This window comes from Quercus robur, chromosome 2 (genome assembly GCF_932294415.1).
Source record: "Quercus robur chromosome 2, dhQueRobu3.1, whole genome shotgun sequence".
NCBI classification, from domain to species: domain Eukaryota; kingdom Viridiplantae; phylum Streptophyta; class Magnoliopsida; order Fagales; family Fagaceae; genus Quercus; species Quercus robur.
In genome coordinates this window covers 27,581,710-27,608,506 of record NC_065535.1, presented here as the reverse complement: position 1 = coordinate 27,608,506, position 26,797 = coordinate 27,581,710, and the positions used below count along the sequence as shown (strand labels likewise).

General features: G+C 35.6%; 1 protein-coding gene across 11 annotated transcripts; it reads left to right on the top strand.

Annotated features, from left to right (window-relative positions):
- Positions 1 to 3,454: 3,454 nt before the first annotated feature.
- LOC126713140 (uncharacterized) lies at positions 3,455 to 25,483 on the top strand. 11 transcript variants are annotated; one of them, XR_007651284.1, is made up of 28 exons: positions 3,455 to 3,965; positions 4,056 to 4,148; positions 4,254 to 4,402; positions 4,636 to 4,909; positions 4,991 to 5,058; positions 5,198 to 5,267; positions 5,366 to 5,728; positions 6,346 to 6,425; positions 6,530 to 6,581; positions 6,805 to 6,958; positions 7,102 to 7,189; positions 7,853 to 7,955; positions 8,047 to 8,134; positions 12,701 to 12,798; positions 13,529 to 13,711; positions 14,347 to 14,592; positions 17,144 to 17,239; positions 17,339 to 17,433; positions 17,546 to 17,609; positions 17,715 to 17,802; positions 17,915 to 17,988; positions 18,570 to 18,830; positions 18,953 to 19,029; positions 20,894 to 21,000; positions 21,274 to 21,392; positions 22,760 to 22,837; positions 23,350 to 23,599; positions 24,859 to 25,007. XR_007651284.1 is itself a non-coding variant. In XM_050412808.1 (28 exons), coding segments are annotated over exons 1-28 (3,576 nt in total). In that variant the 5' UTR covers positions 3,459 to 3,764; the 3' UTR covers positions 25,151 to 25,483. The 11 variants fall into 11 exon arrangements, 7 of the variants coding, with proteins under 7 accessions (XP_050268767.1, XP_050268768.1, XP_050268769.1 ...); XM_050412808.1 differs by lacking the exon at positions 23,350 to 23,599 and adding an exon at positions 25,150 to 25,483 and having other exon boundaries at positions 3,459 to 3,965; positions 24,859 to 25,064; XR_007651285.1 differs by lacking the exon at positions 23,350 to 23,599 and having other exon boundaries at positions 18,953 to 19,034; positions 24,859 to 24,977.
- Positions 25,484 to 26,797: the final 1,314 nt, after the last annotated feature.

The following is a 26,797-nucleotide window of genomic DNA, read 5'->3' as shown; positions in this document are numbered from 1 at the left end:
ATGGTGAACCTAAATGAGTTATTCATCCTACAAGGGGTATTCGTCAGGGTGATTCTCTTTCACCTTTTCTTTTTCTCTTGTGCATTGAAGGACTTAATGGACTTATTTCCCAAGCAACTCATCAGGGTGATATTTGTGGTTTTTCTTTGAGTAAGTGCATCCCAAAATTGACACATCTTTTATTTGTAGATGATAGTCTTTTGTTTTGTAGATCTACTTTTGAGGAATGTCAGAAAATTGTGGATATTTTAGGAGTATATGAGAGGTGTTTGGGTCAACAAATAAACAAGAACAAGACGACTATCTTTTTTAGTAAATCAACTTTAGAAGCTAGTAGGAATCAAATTAAAGATTGTGGAAATAAAGCAGTATGAAAAATATTTGGGTTTACAATCTTTTGTGGGAAGGAAAAAGAAGCAGTGTTTTGATTTCATTAAAGAAAAGGTTTGGAAGAAATTACAAGGGTGGGAGGAAAAACTTTTGTCACAAGCTGGGAGAAAAGTTTTGATTAAAGCTGTGTTACAAGCTATCCCTACTTACTCAATGAATTGTTTCAAATTGCCTCTAGGTTTATGTAATGACTTTGAGAGTTTGATTAGAAAATTTTGGTGGGGTCAAAGGGTTGGTTGAAGGAAAATCCATTGGTTGAAATGGAATGAATTGTGTAAGCCAAAGGAGGGAGGTATGGGCTTTAAAGATCTTACTTTGTTTAATGATGTCCTTCTTGCTAAACAAGCTCGGCGACTTCTTCACAGTAAAGATTCACTATTTTACAAGGTGTTTAAGTTTAAGTTTTTTCCTCATTGTTCAATTTTGGATGATAAAGAAAATTTTTGGGGTTCATATGCTTGGAAAAGTATTCTAAAAGGTAGATATGTGCTCAAAAAAGGTGTTTGTTGGAGGGTTGGAACAGGGGAAAGTATTAATTTGTGGGCAGATCCGTGGATGCCATCCTTTGAAAATACAAGGCTTCAATCTCCTTTGCTAGAATCTTTTATTGGAGCTCATGTTGCTGATCTTATTAATCCTATGACCAAACAATGGGATCTTTCACTCCTTAATAATCTGTTTCTTCCCCATGAGGTAAGTTCCATCATGTCTATTCCTTTGTGTAAGAATCGGGTTGTTGACAAAATTTTCTAGCCTTTAAATCAATTGGGATTGTACACTGTTAAATCTGGTTACCAATTCTTAGTGGAAGAGCAGAAGAATTCTGATGCTGATGGTCTGCAATTCGGCCAGGCAGATCTGTTCCCTTTCGGTCAAGCTGAATGGAAGAAAATTTGGAGCTTGTCAATTCCAAATAAGGTGCGTAATTTTGTTTGGAGAGCTTGTAAAAATTCTATCATTGTCAAGACAAATCTAGTGAGAAGGAAGGTACTCAGTGAAGATATTTATGATCATTGTCATATTTCCTATGAAGATACAATGCATGCTCTTTGGAATTGTCCTTGTCTTTCTCCTGTTTGGGATTTAGATTCAATGTGGAATTTTCGATGAAATTCAATTTTTAATAGATTTGGGGACTTGGTCAAATTTATCATTGATAGAGGGAAGAATCTAGAGCTGTTTGCTGTTATAGTGTGGACAATTTGGTATAGGAGAAATCTCCTTCGCACATTAGACAAGCCTTTCCCTATTTCTCAAGTTCTTCCTAATGCAATTGCAGTTCATGTAGATTTTATCCATACTCTCTCTGATGATTTGCCAGCTCTAAATCCACATGGCTCATCCAGAGTAGTGTGGTTTCCTCCCTCTCACCTGATTTTTAAAGTTAACTTTGATGCTGTGTTTAAGGAGAGTAATTTAGCTGGGATAGGGGTTGTAATTCGAGATGATCTTAGACAAGTTATGGCTTCCATGTCTAAAAATATTCATTTGCCTTCCTTAGTTGATAAAGTTGAAGCTTTGGCTGTTTTAAGAGCCTTATGTTTTGCTCAAGAAGTAGGTTTTTCTTCCGTTATCCTTAAGGGTGACTCCAAGAGAGTTATTAAGTCTTTAAGGAGTGAAGAGTCTTCTTTTGCTTCTTTTGGTCATTTGATTGAGGATGCAAAGGTTATAGTAGTATCCTTTGTTGGTTTTACTGTTTCTCATGTTAAGAGATAAGGAAATTTTGTTGCTCACAATCTTGTTAGACATGTTAGTGATTTAAAGGTGTGGATGGAGGGTGTTCCTTCACATCTTAATGTTGTAATTGTTGCCCACTTGGCATCCCTTGTTTAATAATATTACAGCTTTCTGCTTCTCAAAAAAAAAAAAAAAAAAAAACTTGGTGCAACCACCATTTTTAAGCTCAACTTTTAGTATGAGTTTCAGATATATATTCGAATTTAGAATAGATGCTCTCAATCCTTTTTTTTTTTTTTTTAATATTATTCTTAAGTGAATCGAGTCTTATAGCTTAATTGACACATCTCTATACATAAAATACATATTTTTTTTTAGAGATGCTATGTCTACAAATTTTTTACAACAAATCACAGGTGGTTAGTTGTTATTGGTTCAAATTTCAAAGTAATGCTAAGATTACTTTTTTGCCCCAATAATAACAACTAGTAACAACTTGCCACTTAGGATTTATTGTAAAAATGTTGTAAACATATCATTTTTTTTTTTTTTTGGTTGAGGATCAAGTACTTGGGGTTCTATAAGAACAAATCTTCAGAACTCCCTTGTTTAATAATATTACTGCTTTCTGCTTCTTAAAAAAAAAAAAAAAAAACCTTGGTGCAACTACTATTTTTAAGCTCAACTTTTAGTACGAGTTTTAGATATATGTTCGGATTTAGAATAGATTCTCTCAACCCATTTTTTTTTAATATTATTTTTAAGTGGATCGAGTCTTATAGCTTAATTGACACTTCTCTATGCATAAAGTACATATTTTTTTTTGGGTTGAGAATCAAGTACTTGGGGGTTCTATAAGAGAAAATCTTCAGAACTACATGATTAACAACATACGGTAACTATTAAAAAAAAAAGGTTAGAGTGCACCGAATGACTAAAAAAAATGAAATGATACGATTAAGTATGTGATTAGATTTGATATGACATGATATAAAGAAATGTTACATTCATAATATTTTTACAATACTTTCATAATAAATTTTAAGTGAGAAGTTGTTACGGACTCTGACTGATGTTGGATTCAAATTAAAAAACCGTAATAACTTGCTATCTAAGTGTCTAGATTCAAATTAAAAAACCGTAATAACTTGCTACCTAAGTGTCGTGTATACAGTAGAGAAATACATTTCTCTACTGTGATATATTGATATTAATTTTTTGCTAAATATGATATTGATATTAATTATGAGATCTTTTTATGCATATGCATTATTATGAGATTCTAAACAGAAAAAACCTTTAGATGATACAATTTGACATGACATAAAATAGAAAAATATTACCTTCAAAATATTTTCATAACATTTTCACAGTAAATATTAGCCTCATGCACATAGCACACTTTTTTACTGTAATGTTGATATGAATTTGAAAATGTGAATGAATGCTTTTATTGATTTGAATTTGATTATGTGACAGAAAGAGGAATGTTGGAAATTTTGGAGGAGTTACTAGAGAGTGGAGTGACAAGTGGTGATTTGGGTTTGCAACAGAACGTGTGGGTGTCTCGCATGGCCGCACCATATCCATATGGCAGTAAATAGATTAGAGATACAACAACGCATGGTCACCACCAAAACCATGGATTTGTTGTTGTAGAGGTTGAGAGAGGGATCGTTTGATCGATCTGGTAACGGATGGCATCTTCTTCATCAACAACGGCAGTTAGGTCATGGAGGACGGCGTTTCTGACGCTCAGAGACGAAACCCTAACAAGTCATAGTCCTCACGCCAGAGGAGGCGCCTCCTCCTCCTCCATTCACCAACTCCTTCATCATCTCATCTTCTCCCATTCTCAATCTTTCATCTCCGCCGCTCCCCAACTTCCTCCTCACGAGGTTCTCTCTCTCTCTCTCTCTCTGTTATTGTTTTCTAAATTTGCTCAAAAATCACATCTATGAATTTGAATATAATGATGATTTGATTAGGTTACCTCCGACCTCTTGTTTCTGCTGGAATTGGTGAATGCTCACGCCCCACCCGATGATATCACTGATACCTTTACTCTTACTTCACACTTGGTACGTACCTATGATTTTCTTGTCTTCTTTTTATTATTATTATTTAATTCTCATTCTCTGTTCCTCGTTCTTCTTTCACTGAATATATTATATATTTTTTCACAGATTCATGATGTCTGTCTTCGTGTTTCCTTTGACCTTAATCCATCTTCTTGGACTCTCATACTTGACTCCTTTACAAAGATGCTCCAATATCTCATTCACACTAATGCTGCTTCAGTTGCTTCCATCATCGAATGCCTCCACACCATTAAGTTTGTTTACTCTCCCTTTTTTTATCTCTCCCCAATTTCCTTTTTTTATGCATATGCATTATGAAATGCTACTTTTCTACCATTATACAACAAGTTTGGCATCGCATCATTATCAATTTATGACTTCTGTTCATTGATTTTTGCTGTTCATACTTCATACCAGTCCATACTCCAGAGAATATGTATTCCAACTTCTAACAATTATGTTCTAACTTCAACTTTTCGTGCCTCAGACGTCTTACTAGTCTATATCATAGAAAATGTTCACCATCTGAAGATACCCAGCTGGTGAAATTCCTTCTCAGTGTCATTTCGCGCTCTCATACGGAATTACTTTGCTCGTCTAATTCTATCAAAAACCAAAGACGTGCTGCTGACAAAGGAAAGAAAATGCCCAGATACAGCAGTTTGTGGGAAGTCCAGACTCTTGCTTTCGCTATGCTTGGTGATACTGTCTCAAGCGATGGATCATCCATTCCAGTTGATATTTGGAAATTGATTATTGAGGTGGGCAGTGATCATATTAGCTTTTTCTTTCTTTGGTAATATCTACGCATATAGATTCTAAGGACTGTCTATTTTGAATAGGTTTTTAGGAAAGTGATGGATTTCCTGGCATCTAAGAGCTTGCTCGTGGGAGACACTGTTATGTCCAGGTATACCTCCTCCTCATAACTGAATCCCAAGAAAGACTAACCGAAAAAGCTCCCTAATGTTAATTGCTCTAATCTATGCATTTTTTTTAAAAGTTCTTATTGTCCTCATGGATGGGTGGGTGGTACTTCTGCCCTGCAGGTTTTATGCATCTCTCTTGCATTGTCTGCATTTGGTACTCAAGGATCCTAAAGGTTCCCTTTCTGACCATGTAAGTAACATCTGTGTTTTGGGACTTTAGGTCATGTGATGAATTTGTTCCTGCAGTTTTTGTTTTTACAATCTCTTCCTTTGTGATATATTTTCCAGGTGACAGGTTTTGTAGCGGCACTACGAATGTTCTTTACTTATGGCCTTGAAAGTAGAACACAAATTACATATCCAGCTCCTGGTAACCAGGAGAAGGAGCTCCGTATAATGAGTAAGTCAAGCTTTGATGAACCTAAAAAAGTAGAGCATAGTCCATATCGGCCTCCACACTTGCGCAAAAAGGACACTTCATATATGAGGCAGAAGAAATCTCAAAATTCTCAAAGTTCTTCAGATCATGAATCTTCTACAGTTGATTTCACATCATCAGATTCAGATTACAGTGACAGTGATGGATCAGTTAAAGAAAGTGAGACTGTTTGGCACTCTAAGGTTAGAGTAGCTGCCATCATTTGTATTCAGGTCAGTTCACAAATTCTTAATTCTCCTCATGATGCTTGAGTCATTCAAGGTGTCCTTTTTTTTTTTTTTTTCCGTCATTAAATCAAATGGCAGTAGTAGCCTACAAAAATCAATGGAATCCTCCCCTTATTCTTCTGGTTGAACCCACCTCCAAACCTCCCCCCTCTTGGAGGGAGCAAGGGATTGTACTTGGGACCGCACGTGTTAATATGAACTTGTGAAGGTCACTTAGGTGATCATTGCACTTGGGGTGGCAAGTGTGGGTTATTTTCTCAGATGCTAGATTTTGCTATAAATATGTAGTCTTTTTGAGATAATGCCTAAAATGAGGACCTATTCAGGTCAACCTTCCTAAGACCCCTGATTGTAAACAGCATGTGTCAGTTCTCTTTATCAGTTTAGCACTTTTTGGTTTATTTGTATATGATGCTTGATTTTGAGATGTCCCATGTGTGTATTTGTTGCCTTTGGTACTTTTAGTTAATTACTACCTATCACAAAAGAGAGTTATGCTGTGCATGTTAGCTTAGCCCTCTCTGTAGATTTTTTATCACTACCTTTGGTGAAAACCATTTTGGCTATTATTGACAATGACAACTTTTACTGTTGGCGGGAAGGATCTCTGTCAAGTTGATTCCAAATCATTTACAACCCAATGGACTCTGCTTTTGCCGACCAGTGATGTACTGCAACTTAGGTGAAACTTTCATTGTTCTTTGTTCCTTTCTTGTTAAATTATTTCGATTGTCCCATCCCCAAATTTGTTAACCTTTCACTTCATTGTGACTTGCTTATATACAGGAAGTTTGAAGCGACTTTAATGACATGTTTGCTATATGATCCTTATTTAAAGGTATTGGTTCTTTTGTTTATATGTAATCACTTCTGTTTTTTGGTTATTTAATTAAAATCTAAGCGTCCAGTATTAAATAAGTTTATTTGTAATCTGTGAGATATGATGCATATATTTCCTCTTTCTTGTTTGTTGCAGTTTTGATACATCTTTTATCTATCATATTATGATTTTCCTTATTGGTTTCCCTGGCTAACACATTAAGTTGTTCTGTGCTGCCTAGGCTCGGATTGCTTCAGCCTCAGCTCTGGCAGTCATGTTGGATGGGCCTTCTACCATTTTTCTGCAGGTAGCAGAATACAAAGAATCTTCCAAATATGGATCTTTTATGGCACTTTCAAGTTCCCTCGGACAGATACTAATGCAACTACATGCAGGTATTTAAATACATTGTTGCACTTCTCATTTAGGCTGGTGCAAATTGTGCCTTCATTTTGGTGCTTTTTTTCAATGCATGAGGTTATTTATATACTGTTTACATGCTTGCATTTTACATTTTTTACAAATCCATTTTGTGTAGGGATTCTGTACTTAATCCAGCGCGAAACTCATAGTAGATTGCTGGCGTCCTTATTCAAGATTCTCATGCTTTTAGTATCATCCACACCGTATGGATCTTCTTCTTAGTGATCTCATAATGCTGTACTATTTGTTACTGTTTTTCATGTTGTCCCTATTGTGCTTAACTAATTTGCAAAACCTCATACATGCAAAACATTTGTCACTTGTACCTGTCAGAATTCAGTTCCAAAACATGCCATACGTGGTTCAAATTGTCACCTTCTTGTTAGACTGGGATAACCTTGTTGATCATGGGTTTATGTCTATAAGTCAGATTCATCTACTCTGGCCTTAAATTATCCATATGTCTGTGTACACACCTATAGTATTTAAATATCTTATACAATGATAGAATATATGATGTTATGATATAGTAAAGCTTGCTTTCTGATATGATGGTTAAATGGATATCAACCTGCAAAAATTTTTCTCAACTTATGCAATGCCAAACTTCTGATCTATGGCAGTTGGTAATGAATCTGAAGACTCTGAACCATTAATAATGTAGCTTTGTTTTTAGCTAAGGATTAGGATTTTCTACCTAGACCTAGTTGATTAATTATATGATAAATGAGCCTAATAACGAACTAAACATATGATATTATGGGTCTTTTTTGAATGGTGAATGAGCATACTTTGAATGTTTTCATCGTTGTGAGAAAATGTTCCTACTTACAGTATTGTTGTTTGTATTCATGATAATTCTTCAGATATTCAAGAATGCCTGGAGAGTTGTTGCCAACAGTTATTACATCTCTTCAGACTAGGATCAATGAAGGGTTTTCATTCAAAAGTGATCAGACTGGCCTTCTGGTTAGTTTCCTCATGTGTTATATTGAAATATTTGTAACTCTCACTTCCCTGTTTTACTGACCTCTCATCATATTTCTACCTCCTTTAACAGGCTGCTGCTGTTAGTTGCTTGACTGCAGCGCTGTCTACTTCACCTTCCTTACAAGTCAGAGAAATGCTTTTAGAAGAGATATCTACAGGTTAAATTCACCCCCCACCCCCCCCCCCCCCCCCCCCCACACACACACAACACTTTCTCCTTTTTGTGTATGTGTAGGTAAATTAAATTTTTTTGAAAACCAACACTAGTTACAAACATCTAGAAGAACTCTTTGAATACCTCATAGATTCAAAAGGAAGCATGAGGGTGAAAAAACAGCCACATCAACCGCAACAACCTTGGCAACCCAATTGCCTTAGGCCCTAAGCACGCTATCTCCTTATTCAACAAAGCAATTCTTAAGAGACTTAACACTTTTCCATGAAGTAAGAAACACAGAATTCTAGACAGTACTACTTAAAGCCAATATCTAGCCATTTTTAAGTTGCTGTTGTCTGTAGCAGACAATATAGTTTAGTGGATGAAACTAGACGTGGAGTCAACACAAGTTGGAAACATGGAGGAATGCTGTAGAATCTAAAGAACTCACAAAGATGAAACATCTCTGTAACTGTGGCTTGATGGTCACAGAGAATAATAACTTTTTTTTTTTTTTGATAAGTAAAGGAAATTTTATTTAATAACTTAATAATGAGTCACCTGAGTATACAGGAAGTATACAGCCAGGGACCAACATAATCGAATACATAAATTACATGCACCCATCAAATCATAGACCGAAGAAATAGAATGACTTCCTATGATAGACATCTAGTCCGATAGAGTTTTAAAGAAGAAAAGTTTTAAACCAGCTACATTCCTTTCAGAATCTTCAAAACACCGGTTGTTTCTCTCCCGCCAAATGCACCACATCAAACAATGAGGGACAACCATCCAAAAGGATCAATTTGGGCATTTCTCAAATTTCTAGGGTTTCTGATTTCAAATTAGAAGATCAGGGGTGTTTTTGGTACTGGATATTTCTTAAGTCAAATAGAAATTTTTGCAAGAATGTTTTTTTTTTTTTGATAAGTAATAAAGATGTATATTAAAAAAACTACCTCATGCAAAAAAACATAAGGCAGAGGAAAAAAGACTAGCCATGTTCATAAAAGACTAAACATCACTGGATGCTAGTTTATTAAGAGACATGTTCATAAAATGAGCAGATTTGAAATGATAATGTTAAAATGATTAGTGGATATCCAGGGAAAGATAGGATATCGACATAGGAAAAGTTAATGAATTTGTTTATGTGTGGTTGTAGTGGGTTTAGAGTTAGAAGAATTCGTGGATCTAGGGTTTAGAATTGTTGAAGAAAGGATTATGGGGTTGTGTTTGGAATTAACAGGTAACTTGATAAGTTATTTGATGGCTATTTGGTAGAAGAAAGTAAGTGGGGTTTTAAAGTTTTGATGGGTAAAAGAAAGGCTTGGTTTGAGGTTGTAAGCAAGAAGGAAAGAGGTTTTTATAGTGTTCAGAGGAAGTGTGAACAGTATCACAAGAAAGAGTAGAAGAAAACAGAGAAGAGAAAGGGAGAAAAGAACACACAAGTCCAACATGCCTCAATGCTCAAAACACTCATTAATTTATTAATCAACTCCATTTCTTTTTTAATGTATAAAGCGCAAATATGTATATATAATGACTCTCTTGTATTAGTAGTATTTTTACTCTTGTATCAGTAGTAAACTAAAAATATAATAAAAAACTAACTTGAACTCGAAGAAAATAAACTCTTGTGATCTCCTAGAAAATTCTAGACTCAATTAAACTACCAAAATGCATTTGATTTGTAGGAATGGTTGAATTGCAAATTTGTCTCTGACTACAATATTGACCTTAACTAATAAAATAAAAACCCAAATAAAAAATTGTTTAACCCTAAAAGACTCATACCTAGGCCTTTAAAACCATACAAATTTTGCTTCGATTGAATTTCACATGGACCCCATAAAATAATATGATTCTTGAATGGGTCAATTTGCAAAGCAATAGCAATTTAATCTTCCATGGCCGCATTGATGAAGGAGAGTCATTTGAAATGGTTTGGTAATGTGCAAAGGAGAGTGGTTAATGCACTAGTGGGAGGATTGATTTGATTCAAGTTGAGCGAACAAAAAGAGGTAGAGAAGACCTAAAACAATACTAGAAAAAGTAGTAGAAAAGACATGTTAATTAAGGGGATGACAAAGAATATGATTTTGGATAGGATAGAATGGTAGAGAAGAATACAAGTGAACAATTCTAATTAACTTGTTCAGGATCCATAGATGACCCCATGGTTTTGGGACAAGGCTTTGCTGTTGTTGGTGGGTATTTTCATATGTATAGAAAACATAGAATTTTCGTCTTCCACCTTTTTGCTACTCGACCACTTTCTTGACTTTGATATGTGATATGTCTTATAATATTCGTTTGCTTTCATCTTTAATGATTTTGCCTCACCCGCGTCTACTAACTTTTCGGGTCCATTTGGTTGGGGGATGGAAAAGTGGGAGGATAGAAGAGATTTTAGTTTCCCTCATTTGTGTTTGGTTGGGGGTGGAAAAGTGGAGGGATGGAAAACTTATTTATTTGGTTGAGAAGAAAAATGGGAGGATAGAAAATGAGGTTTGTCTAAATTTACTCTTATGTCCTTATTTTATTATATATAAGAAATACTTTTCTCATACTGGTTTTACTTATCAAAAAAAAAAAAAAAGAAATACTTTTCTTTGTAGTAATGCATGCTTCTTTGAATGTACCTCGCTTTAGAGGCAAAAAGCATTAGAGCCTTGGCACTTCGCACTTTGCTCTTAAATGCACTTTTACCAACACTGCTTTAGAGTTCAGAACACACATTGAGAATCATGATTGGGAACTTTGTAAACAAAACCAGAAACAAGCATAGAGTATCTCTCTCATTGATTAACTGCTATACAGCCTTATGAATGTATTTATGGTGTCGGACTAAGAAATACAGTATGTGTTAAGCATAGAGTATCTCTTGGGAACTTGGATGCTTTGGCTCATGTTTTATGTTGTAAGGTTGGTTGTTTGCCCTTGTCTTACTTGGGAATGCCTCTTGGGGCTCATTACAAGGATGCTTCGATTTGGAACTCTATTTTAGAAAGGATGGAGAAAAAGCTTTCAGGTTGGAAGCGGTTATATTTATCAAAAGGGGGTAGGCTTACTTTATTGAATAGCACTTTGTCGAGCCTTCCAACTTATTATTTTTCTTTGTTTACCATTCCACAACATGTAGCAGACAGATTAGAGAGGATTCAGAGGAACTTCCTTTGGGGGAGATCTGATGAAGTTTTTAAATATCCGCTTGTTGCTTGGGATAAGGTTGTTTGGCTGGTGGAGGCAGGTGGTTTGGGGATTCGGAAGATTGGGCTTTTTAACCAAGCTTTGCTTGAGAAGTGGCTATGGCGCTTTGGGAAGGAAGTTACCCATTTATGGCGTCAGGTTATTGCCACCAAACATGGGGAGGGTAGTGGAGGTTGGTGCACTAGAGTTGTCAGAGGTACACATGGCTGTGGGTTGTGTAAGAGTATTAGAGAAGATGCAGATAGTTTCTTTAGTCATGTGGTTTATGTAGCAGGAGAGGGTACTCGCATTCGGTTCTAGTACAACCCCTGGAGCAGTCCTATTTCTTTGAAAGAGTTATATCCGAAACTGTTTGTTCGTGCTATGGTTCAAGAAGCTTTGATTTCTGATATGATTTTATATGCACCAAATGGGGGAAGTAGGAGTTGGAACTTACTTTTCTGTTGTGAATTTAATGACTGGGAAACGAGGAGATTTACTCTCTTTTTTTTAGCATGTTTAAGCTAGAATACCAAGGGGGGAGGGTGATGATGTTATGATTTGGCAGTTGAATCGTAGTGGTATTTTTGATGTTTGCTCCTTTAATAATTCTTTATTAAAATCCCCTTCTGTTTCTTTCCCTTGGCAGAGCATTTGGTGTATTAAGGTACCTAAAAGGGTATCTTTCTTTTTATGGACTGCTACTAGGGATGGGATTCTTGCCGTAGATAACCTTGTTAAGAAGAACTTGCGTCTTGTTAATTGGTGTTGTCTTTGTCGGTGTGATGAGGAAACTGTGGATCACCTTTTACTCCATTGTAAGTTTGTTCGTGCTGTGTGGAGTGAGGTTTTCCTTATGTTTGGGGTTCAGTGGGTGATGCCATATACAGTTGTCTCTCTTCTTTTTGCTTGGAGGAATTGGTTGGGGAATTATTCTTCAAAGGTTTGGAATATGGTATCGGCGTGTCTTATTTGGTTAGTATGGAAGGAACGCAATGCCCAAACTTTTGAGGACATTGAGAGACCTATTGAACTGTTGAAGACATCGCTAGCTAGGACTTTGTTTGAGTGGTCCCGTATTTGGGGCCTCACGCATTGTATTTCCTTGTCTGATTTCCTTATTTCTGTTAGATCTGCTATTTGATTTGTTTGTATTCTTTCTTTGCCGTGTGTTTACAATCGTAAACACATTGCATTTTTGTTATCAATAAAAATTTTATTACCTATCAAACAAAAAATCTCTCTCATTGCAACTGCCTTTGTCTTTAGGCTGGATGTTTATATGCATAATCAACTTATTATTAAGGTTGGAAATTTCATTGGTATTTTCTTTTTTGGTTACCTGGGAAATTCTTTTGATGCCTCTTTCCAGGTTTCCTTGAGGCTGAAAAGAAGTCAGGTGTTCTTTTTGCAATATTTCAATACTCAGAACAACTAACCAGCCCAAATATATGCTTTGAGGCTCTCCAGGTAATTTCATAAGAAAGCTAGTATTTTTTTTATTTATAATTTGTGTTGATTGATTTCCCATTATTAATACTGGGGTTAATAGTTCTTGTCTGGTCATCCTCTGTTCTTGCCATTTTCTCCTTGTCTTTTCTGAAGTTGGGTGACTGGGGGGTATGTGGTAATTGTCATGGGTCTGTTGAAAAATGTTATCTGGGATGCATATGGTTAACTCAGTCTGCTCATTAAAGCTAAGGTTTTGTCTTACACAGTTATTAAATGAGAGAAAATCATAAAGCTTTTTTCTTTTTATTGGTAAGTTACACACACCCATTGGGTCTTGAACCCACGACTCACCCTCCATCCAATTATTATGGGAGGAGGAAGTGTCAGTTGTGCTATTGCTCATTGGCCTAAGAGGCACAAATATTATTATAAAATGTAATCTTTATGGGACTATTTGAAACCCATACTTAAGTAGGCTGCTTACAACAGTAACATCCTATTATATGAACTCAATACTTAGATTTGTGCTCATACCTGTGTCCTTGGTACTTAGATAAAATGAGTTTTACTTACAGCTTTTGTCAAGACACTGGCTAGTGGCTGCTCAATGTTTTAATTAGTTGTGAAAATTATGCTAGAATTTAGAAAAAGGATGGTCAAAGATCTTAAAGATGTTACTTAAATTTTTGCTTTTGTTGGTAATAAATTGTTTTGGAATTTGACATTCATCGTATATTATTGGTCACAGGCACTTAGAGCTGTGTCACACAATTACCCAAACATTATGTTTGCATGTTGGGAACGAGTTTCCACCGTTGTTTATGGCTTCTTCATGGTAGCAACTCCTGAAGTACCTGCAAGGCCATGGAAGGGAAACGCTGGAGACATTGTTGGGGTTATTGGGGAAAAAGTCCTTACAGCTGCGGTCAAGGTAGGGCATCTTTGCATGTCTATTCCCTCCCCCCCCCTCCGCGGGGGCACCAAAAAAAAACTTATTTGTTTGTCTAGGCAAAGGAAAAAAAAGGCAGATTGTGCTTTTTTTAGTCCCAAGCATTCCCTCCTGTATGATTTCTACTGATAGTATCGTATTGTTACTTCTGCTCAAATCTAACATGTCCTTCAATAATGTGTGTACTGATCCATATGGTTTATTTTTTTTGGTTCACTTCCTTAGCACCTCTTTTGATGGTCTCTTTATTATGAGATTAACGTATTTATCAGATCTTGGCCTGTGAAGGACTCTCACATGCTTCTGGAGAGTTCTGTTTTATGTTTTATCATGATGCTTAAACCTTCTTAATCTAGGAATTTTGGTTGGTTGAATGCAAAATTCATAGTATTTGAAGTTAAGAGGATATCAGAAGATGTACAATAGAGCCTCCAGTTCTACATGCTCATTTTTACCATGATAGAGATGCAGTTGTCATATTTCCACTTCTTTATAGAACTTCTCTTCTGGATGATGCGCAGTGTGCCTCAAATGTGTTTCTCATTTTTTGTGACGGGAATGCCTTCTTCCTGTTCTTATTCTGATCACGGTGTCATAGTTCATGTTAAAACTTTCAGGTTTTGGATGAATGTCTTCGTGCAATATCTGGATTTAAAGGAACTGAGGATCTTTTTGATGATAAAGTTACCCCATTTACATCTGACTGCATAAGGATGAAGAAAGTATCGTCAGCCCCATCTTATGAACTAAATGGCACAGAAGCTACCAAAAATGAATCTGAAGCGTGTCAGACAGGCACTGAGCAGTGGTGTGAGGCAATTGATAAGCATATGCCTCTAACTTTATGGCATACTTCTGCAATGGTTGGTTAGGATTTTGATTTTCATTTTTTTGAACAATTAAGTTTCATTAGTATATTTGGTCCTGATGAAAATTTTAGAATTTCATATTGCTTGCTTTAATTTTTTTGGTTAGATCTAAATGATATGTGTGCTGTATTCTGCCATTATCTGCATAGACAGAAATAATATCTCTGCTGTATTCTGTCATATTATCTGCATAGACATTATGGCATTTTTATAAGCAATCTTGTCTTAAGGAGGATAGTAAAAGTTTATACACACCTTAGAGCATTCACATTGGACTAGCAAAATTTTAGCCAAAATTTAACTCAAAAAGCCACTTTGCTATTTCAACTAACACTTGACTCCCTATTTTTTTTTATTAACTACTTTATTTAAATATTAGTGATCTTTTCTATTTTTATTCACAAATAAATTGTTCGGTCAAGATTGGCCACCATTCCATTCAGAAGATTGGACACTCCATGGCCATGATCGGCCACCCACTGGCCAGGATTGGCCATCTCACAGCCAAATCAGCCACTCAATGGCCAATTAGCTAAGAAGCACAGACATGTGTATGACACGGCGACATGACAATTTTTGAAAAAATAAGATATGGGTACGGCGGGACATGTCTATTAGATAATTATTAAATATATTTTTATTTATATTTTCCATATATTATCAAGCATTTGTTTTTCAAATAATGTTTTATATATATATATATATATATCAAATTAAGAGTAATAATGGGTAATAAAGCAAATCCATGACTATTAAAGGATGTTTAGAAATTAGAATATAAACCAAGAATAAAGATAGTTATAGTATTAATTTTCAAATGCATTATTACTATTTAGAGCATGAATGCTCTCTTTGTATTGTGAAAGGGTTTTCGATTTCTCTTGTTATTGTGTCCTAGCAGTGTCGGGCAAAAGTGTCCCAGTCGTGTCAAGTGTCTGACATGGTTGTAGCTCGCCAAAATGAAGTGTCCTTGCTTCCTAGTCACTGTGTGCCCAACAATAGCCACCACATGCCTCAGTGAGAGAGAGAGAGAGAGATCTGAGTTGGAGAGAGAACCATTGAAAAATATATACATTTATTTTTCTGAGCTACAGTGCTAGTTAGTTTTGACTATGCACTGTAACTTGATGATATTAATGCTTTTTTCTGGAGGGGGGGGGGGGTTGGTTAGCAAAATTTTAGCTAGAAGATGGATAATCCATTTGCTAAAGCTTTTTTATTATAGTAAGCTATATGTCTGGATTAAGACATTTAGATCCATTGATTTAAGGAAAAAAAATTCAGGGTCTTTGTGTTTTAAGGGCTTAAAGAAAATGAAGAGGTAATTTTATCCTTATTATTATTATTATTTCGGCTGTTTTTTCCTGAATGTGAAACACTTTCAAATATGTGCTCAAATACATCAATTGTTTAATATCCTTTGGAATAAGTATTTAGATATGATATTGATGGATACTAATGTTAAGAGAATGCAATATATGCTAAGCTGGTGAATATTCAGAACTGCATGTCACTTGCACCAAGTCTTTTTGTGAACCAAATACTTTTAACCTCTGAAAGAAAAAGGCCGTATATGACTTCAATTTTTTTTTTTTGATAGATATGACTTAAATTTAAGTTCTCATCTCTAGGTTTCAGCAGAGTGAAAAGTTAATTTGAAACTTTTTTTTTTAATTTTTTTTATAATTAGTATGTGTTTGGGAACTGAGTTTTTCTGCGTTTCTGGTTTCACGTTTTCCCTTTTTTTTTTTTTTTTCCTGCACGTGAACAGTAACCTCACATGAGTTTACTGTACAGAGACAAAAATTACTGTTTATGTACTGTTTACAATACTGTTCACGTACTAAAAAATATTAAAAATGGGTCCCACGGTACTATTCACACATTTAAAAATTATTTTGCTACAGTGTTTTCAGTTTTCAATTTCAGCAACAATAAGTTCAATCCAAACGGAGCCTTAGTTTCTTTTAGCTTTATTGTTATTATTATTTACATCCTTCAGCATTGTGGTGGAGAAATGTGAAATGTAATCTTTTTCCTTTTAAATTTATTATCATTACTTAAAATTTTGGTTTAAACTACTAAAATTATAAATCAGTTATAGAGTTGGACAATGGATCTATGCAAGCCACAGCTATTATAATGTATTGGTGGATTTATAGTTAACACTTCTGAAAATGTCTCTCCAATCCAGATGAACAATGGGTTTTGTTATTGTTTGAGAATGTAACAAAAGATTTTTAAGCAACACGCAAGGCAAAACCAGATATAAATATGGAGAGAAAAATGCCCAATGTTTTGAGGGGAAAGAGATATGGACGACAAAAGTTTTTATTTTTGAAGACTTTATATGACTAGACTTAAACTTCTAACACTTTCTAGAATTCCTGGATTCTTTGAGCTTCTAATAACATATATTTAGTTCTTTGTTTTTATTTTTGTTCGGGCTTTGCCCTTGTGTTTTTATTTTAATGGATTTTTGTTACTTATAACATATATATATATATATATATATATCTAAATTTTCTTCCTTTTCCTTTGGAAGGTGAGAGCAGCATCAGTTACATGTTTTGCGGGTATAACATCTTCTGTTTTCTTTTCCCTCATGGAGGAGAAACAAGATTTCATTCTTTCTTCTTTAGTAAGTGGACTTGAACCTGTGTTTGTTATCCGTATTATGATGAATGGAATTGAATGCCTTGCTAATTAGGTTCTGGATTTAATTGCAAAATCTTTGTAGATTAAGGCTTCTGTAAATGATGAGATGCCTTCAGTTAGGTCTGCTGCTTGTCGAGCCATTGGTGTCATCTCATGTTTTCCTCAAGTTTCTCAGAGGTGATTCTGAAATATTGTTATATGGTCTATTAAAATTCCTATAATCTTTTATCTACTTGTTTTTATGCAAGAAAAATGGCTAGAGATTTTACTAAAAATGTAAACCATATAGTGCAGAGATCCTTGCCAAGTTTATCCCTGCTGTTGAGATTAACACTCGTGATCCCTTGGTCTCGGTATATTTTTTCTTTGTGTTATTTTATTTTTTATATATATTTAAAACAAAAATTTGATTTTTGTTGCTGAAGGAGGTAAACCTTATTTGAAAATACTTGTTTCAGGTAAGAATAACAGCCTCTTGGGCTTTGGCCAACATATGTGATTCAATCCGCCACTGTGTTGATGATTTTCAATCAAAACAATCTAAAGGTGGGGTTGAAGTCACTAGAGTCGTATTATGAGTCAGGCTTTTTTTTTTTTTTTTGGAGAATCATTGCATTCAATATTTTAATTACTGTTTTATTATTATTTGTTGTTATAGACTCAGATGCGGACTCTTCATTAATTGGGTTATTAATTGAGTGTGCTTTGCATCTTACAATGGATGGAGACAAGGTAATTGTTGTTGATTGGTTTGTTTTTTGCCCTTTGGTTGGGTGATATGGGGAGGCAGGAGGCACTCATCATTAAAGATATTCTCTAAACTTAGAATAGCACCTTGACCAATATGACCAACAATATAGAACCATTTTTGGATGTCTCTCTCAGAGTTTTTACCTCAATACTTTTTATTCCAGACACTTGACCATCTTGTATGTAGATTTGTTTTATTATCTATGTGAGTAGTAGTGTAATTGCTTTCTGATAATATATTGATGCAGAGCATCTGGCCTATATCACAAATACCACAAGCTAGATGAAGTATCAAACATTTTGATTCATTTTACATTTGCCCCTACCTGCTGCTTGCCTCACTTTTTTGTATGAAAATTACAGTCTCTCTTTAGTTGCTTAATTTCCAGGTTTTACTCTCTTTTTTTTTGGGTTCAGCAGCAGATATGATCTATAAGCTGGAAAGAATTTGGTTATAGCTACCAAGCCTACTATACTTTTCTTTTTGTATTCTTTTTCATGCTTGTCTAATATGTATAATTGTTCATTGCTTTAGAAAGTCCTTTCTTTTTCATTACCATCAGATAAAATCAAATGCTGTGAGGGCTCTTGGGAATCTCTCAAGATTTGTTAAATATACATTTTTGTCTGGTGCTTGTGACAAACCAATCGACTATACTGGCCTATCTCAAAAGACCAGCAGCAATGAGGTATGTCCATCAAGTAGTTATATGAAAGGTAGCTACACGTCAAATTCTCTCCATCCAGCTTCTATGGGAGATCCATGTCGGCTTGAGAGAATGGTCCAAGCTTTTATCTCTTGTGTCACGACTGGGAATGTTAAGGTATCATATCCCCATTGTTATATTTGTGGAACCACGTTTCTAGTTGGACTTGGCTGAGAACTTGCATATCTTTGTTTCTAATATCAAGTCTGTTGGGCACTGAGCGTGACATGTCTGTCTAGCAGGTCCAGTGGAATGTTTGTCATGCATTGAGCAACCTATTTCTAAATGAGACATTAAGACTTCAAGACATGGATTGGTATGGTAATTATGCTTGCTTTTGTTGAGATGCCTATTTGTTTACATATGCATTTTCCTGATTTTGTGTTAACAAATTGTAGATGTGTGCTAATGCTAATAAGTAATTATAAGTTGATTAGAATGTAATAGTGAAGAAATTGAATAGACAGTGAAGATTTTATCTTTATACTGGCACTTCATGTACTTCATCTAGGTGTTTGCATATGGATATTAGTTTCAGGTTCTCTGTTTGTGCTATTTGTAGAACTCCATGTGCTCCTATAGATTTGAATAAGGGGATAGAAACTTGCATGGTTGGGCATGTATAGAAAAGGCCATATGGATTCAAGTGCAATGAGGTCTGTTTTGGAGCTAGATGTGTTTCTGTATGCTAGTTTTTCTCTTCAGATTCATGAGCAGATAGTGCAAGTATCCAGGGGGTTTTGTTACCCAAAATATCTTTTCACACACTCTAAACCATTCCCATCTAATGGTAAATCAAATTTTTGTTCCCAGTTCATCTTTGCCTCTTGAACTCATGGTTATATTTGTCAGTTTTCTATTTTGAGAATGCGTTAGATGGATACCACCATTCAGAGTGGACATTACACCATTTTGCATAAAGCGAGGAAACAAAATATTTCACTTAGGCTGTGTTTGGTTGCTGTAAAACGTTTTCCGGAAAATACATATTTTCCGGAAATGCTAATTTCCGGAAAAGGAAAATGTTTCCATGTGTTTGGTTGCATTTCAAAAAATTTTCCGGAAAATATTTTCTGGTGTTTGGAAAAGAAGAAGGAAAACACAAATCCAGAAAAACACAAGCCACAATCCAGAAAAAAATCATCAACGATTGCGATCCGAGATCGCGATCTCGCGAAGGTGAGATCGCGATCAACGTCGCGATCTCGCGACGGCGCGATCTCGCGTTCGCGCGCACCGTCGCGAAACGCGAGATCGCGATCGACGCTTCGCAAGATCGCGCTATCGATCGCGATCTCGATCCGGCGCGATCTCGCGAAGGCGAGATCTCGATCGACGCTTTGCGAGATCGCGATCGACGGCGCGATCTTGCGAAGCGTCGATCGCGGTCGTCGGACTAGAGCTCACGAGATCGGCGCGGCGCGATCTGGGCTCTCTCTCTCTGATTTGGGCTCTCTCTTCTCTCTCTCTCTCTCTCTCTCTCTCTCTCTCTCTCTCTCTCTCTCTTTTTCCTTAAATGATTTGAAGTGAAAATGAGGGGAGAAAATCATTTCCGGGTCAAAGGTGAAAATATTAGTCAACCAGAAGTCATTTTCCGGAAAATATCATTTTCCGTGACAGCCAAACACGTGGGTTTTACGGAAAATGATTTCTAGAAACGGTTTTCACCCAATTCAAACACAGCCTTAGTACATGAAATACCTTGGCCTTTGGTAATGCTAGTCCAAGATAGTTAATCGCATCCATTAGTTGGGTACCTTTTTCTTGGGGTAGTGACAATGATGTATGTCTCCTTGTTATTGTGTTATTTTTCCTCTCAATTTAGCTATGATACAAATAGACATCAATGAGAAAAGGGATAAAAGTGGCAGAAGTTGTCTTAATCTTTTTCTGTGATTGTCATCTCCTTCTCCTTCTTCTCTTCATATTTTACTGTTTAATTCAGCCTCTGTTGAAAATACATAATTTTCCATTTGTCCCTCTTTTCCCCTTTTTTGCCTTGAATTAGCACTATCATATTTTTATTGTTCATGTATGCTGTGGCGAGTTGTAAATTTTTTAATGATAATATTTAGTTACAGTTCTTGTCATCCACCTTGTAAGCATGTCATAAACGTTTCCATTGAGTATTAAAGTGCATTGTAATATGATGTAATTATGCATACCCAATAATTTGGCAGGGCTCCATCTGTTTTTAGTATTCTTCTACTGTTGTTGCGCAATTCTTCCAACTTTAAGATCAGGATACAAGCTGCTGCTGCTTTGGCTGTGCCAGCATCAATATATGGTGAGTAGTAGGCTTGATTCCTTTCTCCATTTTTATGATTGAAATGTGATTGTAGTTGTTGTAGTAACTCAACAATTCCATTTACTTATCAGCATAAGCCAAAGCTAGGATATATATTGCATCGTGGTCATCTTCTTTTTAACCCCATGATAGTTTCATTTCCTGCTTTCTGGGACCTTCTTGTATTGTTCAACTTGAGGTTTCCTGCCCTGTTCTAAAATAAGTAATTGGATGAGAAGGTAACTTAGTCTTCTCCTCGTTTGTTTAATGCAGATTATGGGAAATCCCTCCCAGATGTCATCCAAGGCCTGGAGCATATAGTAGAGAATCTAGGATCAGATCAGATTTCAGAGCCATCGAGTTTCAAATATAGGGTTGCACTTGAGAAGCAGGTCTAGCTCCTAGATCTTTTGCATTTGAGCACTCGTATGGATTGATATTATATGGGATTATCCCGATTTGCCTGTAGTTGTCAGATTCAGATAAGATAATAAAATTTAATATATTATATAATTTGAAGTAATGGGGACAATGTATGACAAATATTATATGGGTTCTGAAATATATTATATTGAATTGATGAGGTGAATTCATTTCTTTGGGTGCTTCCTATTATATACCCCTGGTGTATTAGGGTTGTGCTTCTCTGTCACATTGGTGAATTCATGTAACCAATCCGTAGCAGTTTGGATGAATTGGGAGTGTGTAAATAGTGACATATAAGTTTCCAAAATATTATGACAAATGATGTGTGTTATAGTTACGTAAAGTTATTTATTTTAATTATCTGAAAAGAATGCTTATTTTGAAGTTGATAGAAGAAATACATATTGTTTCACATTTTTATTATATGAAAATTATGATCTTATTTACTAGAGATCAAACATGAATAATTTTTTGCGATTGTATTATCTCAGTTGCTTGGGATCTGAAAGGTTTCTTTATTATTATCAGAACTTATATCTACTTAATGAAAATTCAAAATTTTGTCATGTTAAACACCATGCTGCTTGTATGTGCAGATAATCTGCATCAAATTGTTAGTGCTACTGTCACAGTTCATGCTTGCAAAGTATCATGAATGCCCCCCTACACTTCAAATCACCAATTCCTGACTACATTTGACCAGGAGAGAGGGGGGGGGGGGGGGGGGGGGGAGGAAGTACCACTATGTTTGGGAGTTTATAAGAGATTGGAACATAATGAAATTGGTAGATTATACAAGAACGGAATGGACTATGGCATATTGTATCCATTGTGTCTGGGAATTTAAGAAGGAATGAAAGGGAAAGTAATACTATACCATTTACTTATCAAAAAAAAGAAAAAGAAAAAAGTAATATTATACCATTTACCTTTTATTTGTCTTTTCTCAGGATAGTGGTAGAATCAATATTTCTTCTTTATTTCATTAAAGGAATGAGTGTTCCTCTCATTTTTGGGATGAATGCTTATGAGTGAATGGGATGGAATTAACATCCCTGCCTAGTTATTCAATTTCTTACCACAAAACTCCCAAACATGGGATTAGATGGAATATTGTGTAAAAATCATTTTCAATTTATTCTATTCCATTATTTTCTCCCCTCTCAAATGAGGTTTATGATTCAAAATATAAATTGTGACATTCTCCTCTTTCGGTATAGATATTTACTGAATTATTGAGAGCTGTTATGTTTTGTAAGCCTATTTCCTTTAATTTCTCTCTCTCTCTCTCTCTCTGTTATAAAATTTAATTTATTCTTTTTGCCTCTTACAGCTAACCTCAACCATGTTGCATGTTCTTAGCCTTGCTTCAAGCACTGATCATGAACCTCTGAAAGATTTTCTTGTGAAAGTAAGTACTTCCATGTACGTGAATAATAGTCAATATGCTGTCAAAATTTATTTTAAATTATGTCAGTTCTTTTTCTTTTCTTTTTTTGGGGGGGGGGGGTGGCTTTCACACGTGTCATTTTTCTTGCTAAGAAATATTTTCTGCAATGGATAATTTAATGCATTGAGTATGCTGGCTGTGAGTATGGATAGGTTTCACAATAATGGTTTAGCTGACAAGCAGCCCAAGTAGCACCAACGCTTAAAGATGAAGCTTTGACTAAGACATGCTTCAAGCATTAATACTCCCTCTGCCATATATTGTTGTTCCTATTTAGTAGATCCAACTTTTTAAGGGAATATCATCAAATGCGAATATCATTAAATGCACTATCTTTCAAATTAAAAGGTAGAGGTTTCCAAAACTACCAGTTTTAATGTCAACTCAAATAAAAAGGAATATTGAATATTTGGTGTGGAAGTCATTCTCTAGAAGACTAGTTCCATGATTAGTATGCTTGCTTGCTTGATCAGAATGCATCGGTCCATTCAGTCATGGAGAGTCAGGAAGGTGGGGAAGGCCAGATCTGGAATGTGAGATTTCACAGAGGTTTTCATGATTGGAAGCTGGAGTCAGCTGGTTCTTTCTTGGACCTTCTATACTCCACTACTCCTAGGAGGGAGGGGGTGACAAGATGACCTGGGAATTGAAAGGGAGTGGTGTTTTTATTGTTCACTCCTATTATGAGGTTCTTCGTGGTGCATCAGTTAACTCTTTTCCATGGTGTGTTAAGGCCCCAAGAGGGTCTCTTTTTCTGTTTGGATTGCAATTGTAGAAAATTCTTACTTATGGTAATTTAATCAAGCAGGAATTTACCTTAGTTGGGTGGTGTTGAATGTGCCACTGTAGTGGAGATACCTTAGTTGGGTGGTGTTGAATGTGCCGGTGTAGTGGAGAGATTTTAGATCATTTGTTAATTCACTTTGGTGTTGCCTATGACTTATGGAGTCAGGTTTTTATGTCTTTGGGATTCAATGGGTCTTACCAAGGAGAGTGGTTGATCTTTTGTTTGGATGGAGGAATTGGTTTGGGAGTACTCTTTGCCGATATGGAACATTGTACCACTATGTTTGATGTGGTAATCGTGGAAGGAGAGAAATAGTCGTACATTTGAGAATACAGACAGATCAAGGACTCAACTAGAATCATTTTTGATATGCACTTTATTTTATTGGTCTTGAGTTTGGGGAATTACAAATTGTAACTTGCTAATAGATTTCACACATTCTCTTCTTTTTTTAGTATAATATTTTGTGATGTTTTTAGGTTACAGAATGCTCAATCATAAGCATGCAGTAATCTATTTTTTAATAAAATTATCCAACTTATCAAATAAATAAATAAAAGGTTAGTTGGTAAAATTATTAACATTATTATGTCCATTGACTTTTTGAAGAGTATCATGTTTTAGGACATCCTTAAATGGAATAAAGGACCAACAATATAGGACAGGAGTACTTCTTTTACAAATTCATAAAGTTTGAATGGAAATCTGTAAATTCGGACACTTGTATGGCTCATGCACAGTAAAACGCTGGACATTTTCAGATACAGATTTTGTTTCATTTCAGGCAGAGTGGTATATGTTTTTTGTTTGGGGGGGATTAAAGGGAGGGAGTTGTATCAAATCATCAGAACTTTAGGTCTAATTAAAGCGTTGACTAAATGATATGTAATGATGTTTGAGAGAGGAAAATTAATGTGTTCATGCATGTATATACGTGGTGTTCTTTTGAACCTCCTAATTGCTTTGTCCATGCTCTGTTTTCATGAATTTGCCATGTTGAAATGCCTGCATCTGGTTGCTCTTATGGTGTGTGTCTGCAACATTAGTAATATAGTCTTTCCCATAATGTCTGTACCTTTAAGGGGGGTGACGTGGCAGATTGCTTTTAACTGATTTAGACTTTTATATGCCCATCATTTCTCATAGTGCTTGACAAATTTCTCTCTTTTTGGCTATTTAACTGCATTCCATGTAGAAAGCTTCATTTCTTGAGGAGTGGTTTAAGGTGCTATGCTCTTCACTGGGAGAGACAAGTGATCAGTCTGAATTTGAAAATATATATCTTGGGGACCAAAAGAAAGAGATGATATCCAAAGCACTACGATCACTGATTGAAGTATTCAAAGGCAGGAAGCATCATTCAATGGTTCAGAAACTAGAGAAGTTGGACAGCAGCATATGGTAAATTTTTTTATTGTCCTTGTCGTACATTTGGTGGTTTACTTCTGCACTGCAAATCCCAGCCCCATGATTTTGTACCTTACAGAGCCCTGCTGTAAATGAGGAACACAGATCCTCTATAACATTCCTGATAATGGATGTGTTGGAAGGGTTAGAATGGGGTGTGTACAGGGCATCAGTTGCTACCCAGTTACCATGACAGTTAGCCACGAGCAGCTTGAAGATCGTATCACTAACAGGGAAGTTTGGTGGATGATTCTTTGTCCATGACTAGGGTACTGATTTGGTGGGAATTGAATGTGAATTAAATGGTAGGGTGGTACTGTTTCTAAATTATGGTCTGATATAGTGAATCCTGTACAGGGCATCAATTGATGAATTCAAATTAAAGGTTTATGTCAGCCATTTTCGTTCTCCAATATGATTATTCCTATTTACTCAAAAGTTTGAGGTGTCCGTCAGAAAGGTACATGAAGGGATGTCATTATCCCTCATTATGTGAAGCACCACGAAGAGTTTTCTTCCAAAATACCATATTTGTGCAAGCACAGGTCTTTACAATGTATACTACTAATGTTCTTGGTCTGTTTTGGCATCAATATAAGTAAAATATGTTAATGTACAAAAAGCAGATTGTAGACTAAAAACAAATGATAGTAGATTATGCCAGCAACTCTTCGCACTAATATGCAATATGAATGATGGTACTAAATTTAGGATTGTCTGTTCAATGCGGATAATCCACTACATGATGATCTATCATGTTGTTGACAGAGTGCTAACAAAAATCAAACTGATTATGATGTTTTTAGTGATGGAATGCAGTAAAATTTCATTAAACTTTCTTATTTTTTTACCCAGGTAAAAGTGTAATATTATTAAAAAAAGAAAAAGGTGAAAGAATACAGGGTGTTCCCAATAATAAACAAAGAACTACAAAACAAAAGGCAAAGAAACATAGGAATCAAGACGCTATGCTAAGAGAGCTTCACCTTTGATGCGACGATCATTCCACAAGTACTTGTGAGATGTTGGGGGCAAGGGTCGGGTTCAAGTTTTTAGGAGGAAGTTTCATATATATATAAACTTAAATTAAGATAGAGTAGAATTTTTATCTTGTAAAAAAAAAAAAAAAAAAAAAACCTATGCTAAGAGACAGGAAATTTAGTAAGGGAAGAACAGTTTGAAAAAGCCCAACACTGAGACCAATCTTAAGAGTGGTGGCACAAATCTATCAACTAAGCCAACAATTTCTCATTATCCTCAAAAGAATGCCAATTACATTCTGTCCAAATAATCCACATTAAAAAGCCTTGAACCAAGTTCTAAATATTGGAATTATGTTTCCCAAGCCATTTCTGCCAACAAAATAATAAGTTAGCAACAGAACCTACCCAATAAATCCTAAACAACTGAAATATATGCACCCACAGATAATGAGCTAATGGACAAAAAATAAAAGAATCCCAAACTTTCTTCTGTTGGAGTCAAGCTATGGATAAATAGCTTTTTAAACGATGCTGATCACCTCAAAAGTCCATCGGACAAGAAATAAGAATCCCAAACTTTCTTCTGTTGGAGTAACAAGATATGGATAAATAGCTTTTTAAAGGATGCTGATCACCTCAAAAGTCCCTGTGGAGTTGGTGTTTCATTTTAACTCCCCTACGGTTGCCAACTCCGAGATGGTCATGAGGATCCACAAACGTCTAAAAGGTTAAATTGTCTTAAAT

Bases quoted from the DNA above. Each gene is read 5' to 3' on its own strand.
- LOC126713140 (XM_050412806.1), top strand. From the start codon at position 3,765: ATGGCATCTTCTTCATCAACAACGGCAGTTAGGTCATGGAGGACGGCG. The intron at 5,059-5,197 runs GTATACCTCCTC...TCTGCCCTGCAG, and splicing joins GGAGACACTGTTATGTCCAG to GTTTTATGCATCTCTCTTGC. The intron at 17,610-17,714 runs GTATATTTTTTC...TACTTGTTTCAG, and splicing joins CTCGTGATCCCTTGGTCTCG to GTAAGAATAACAGCCTCTTG.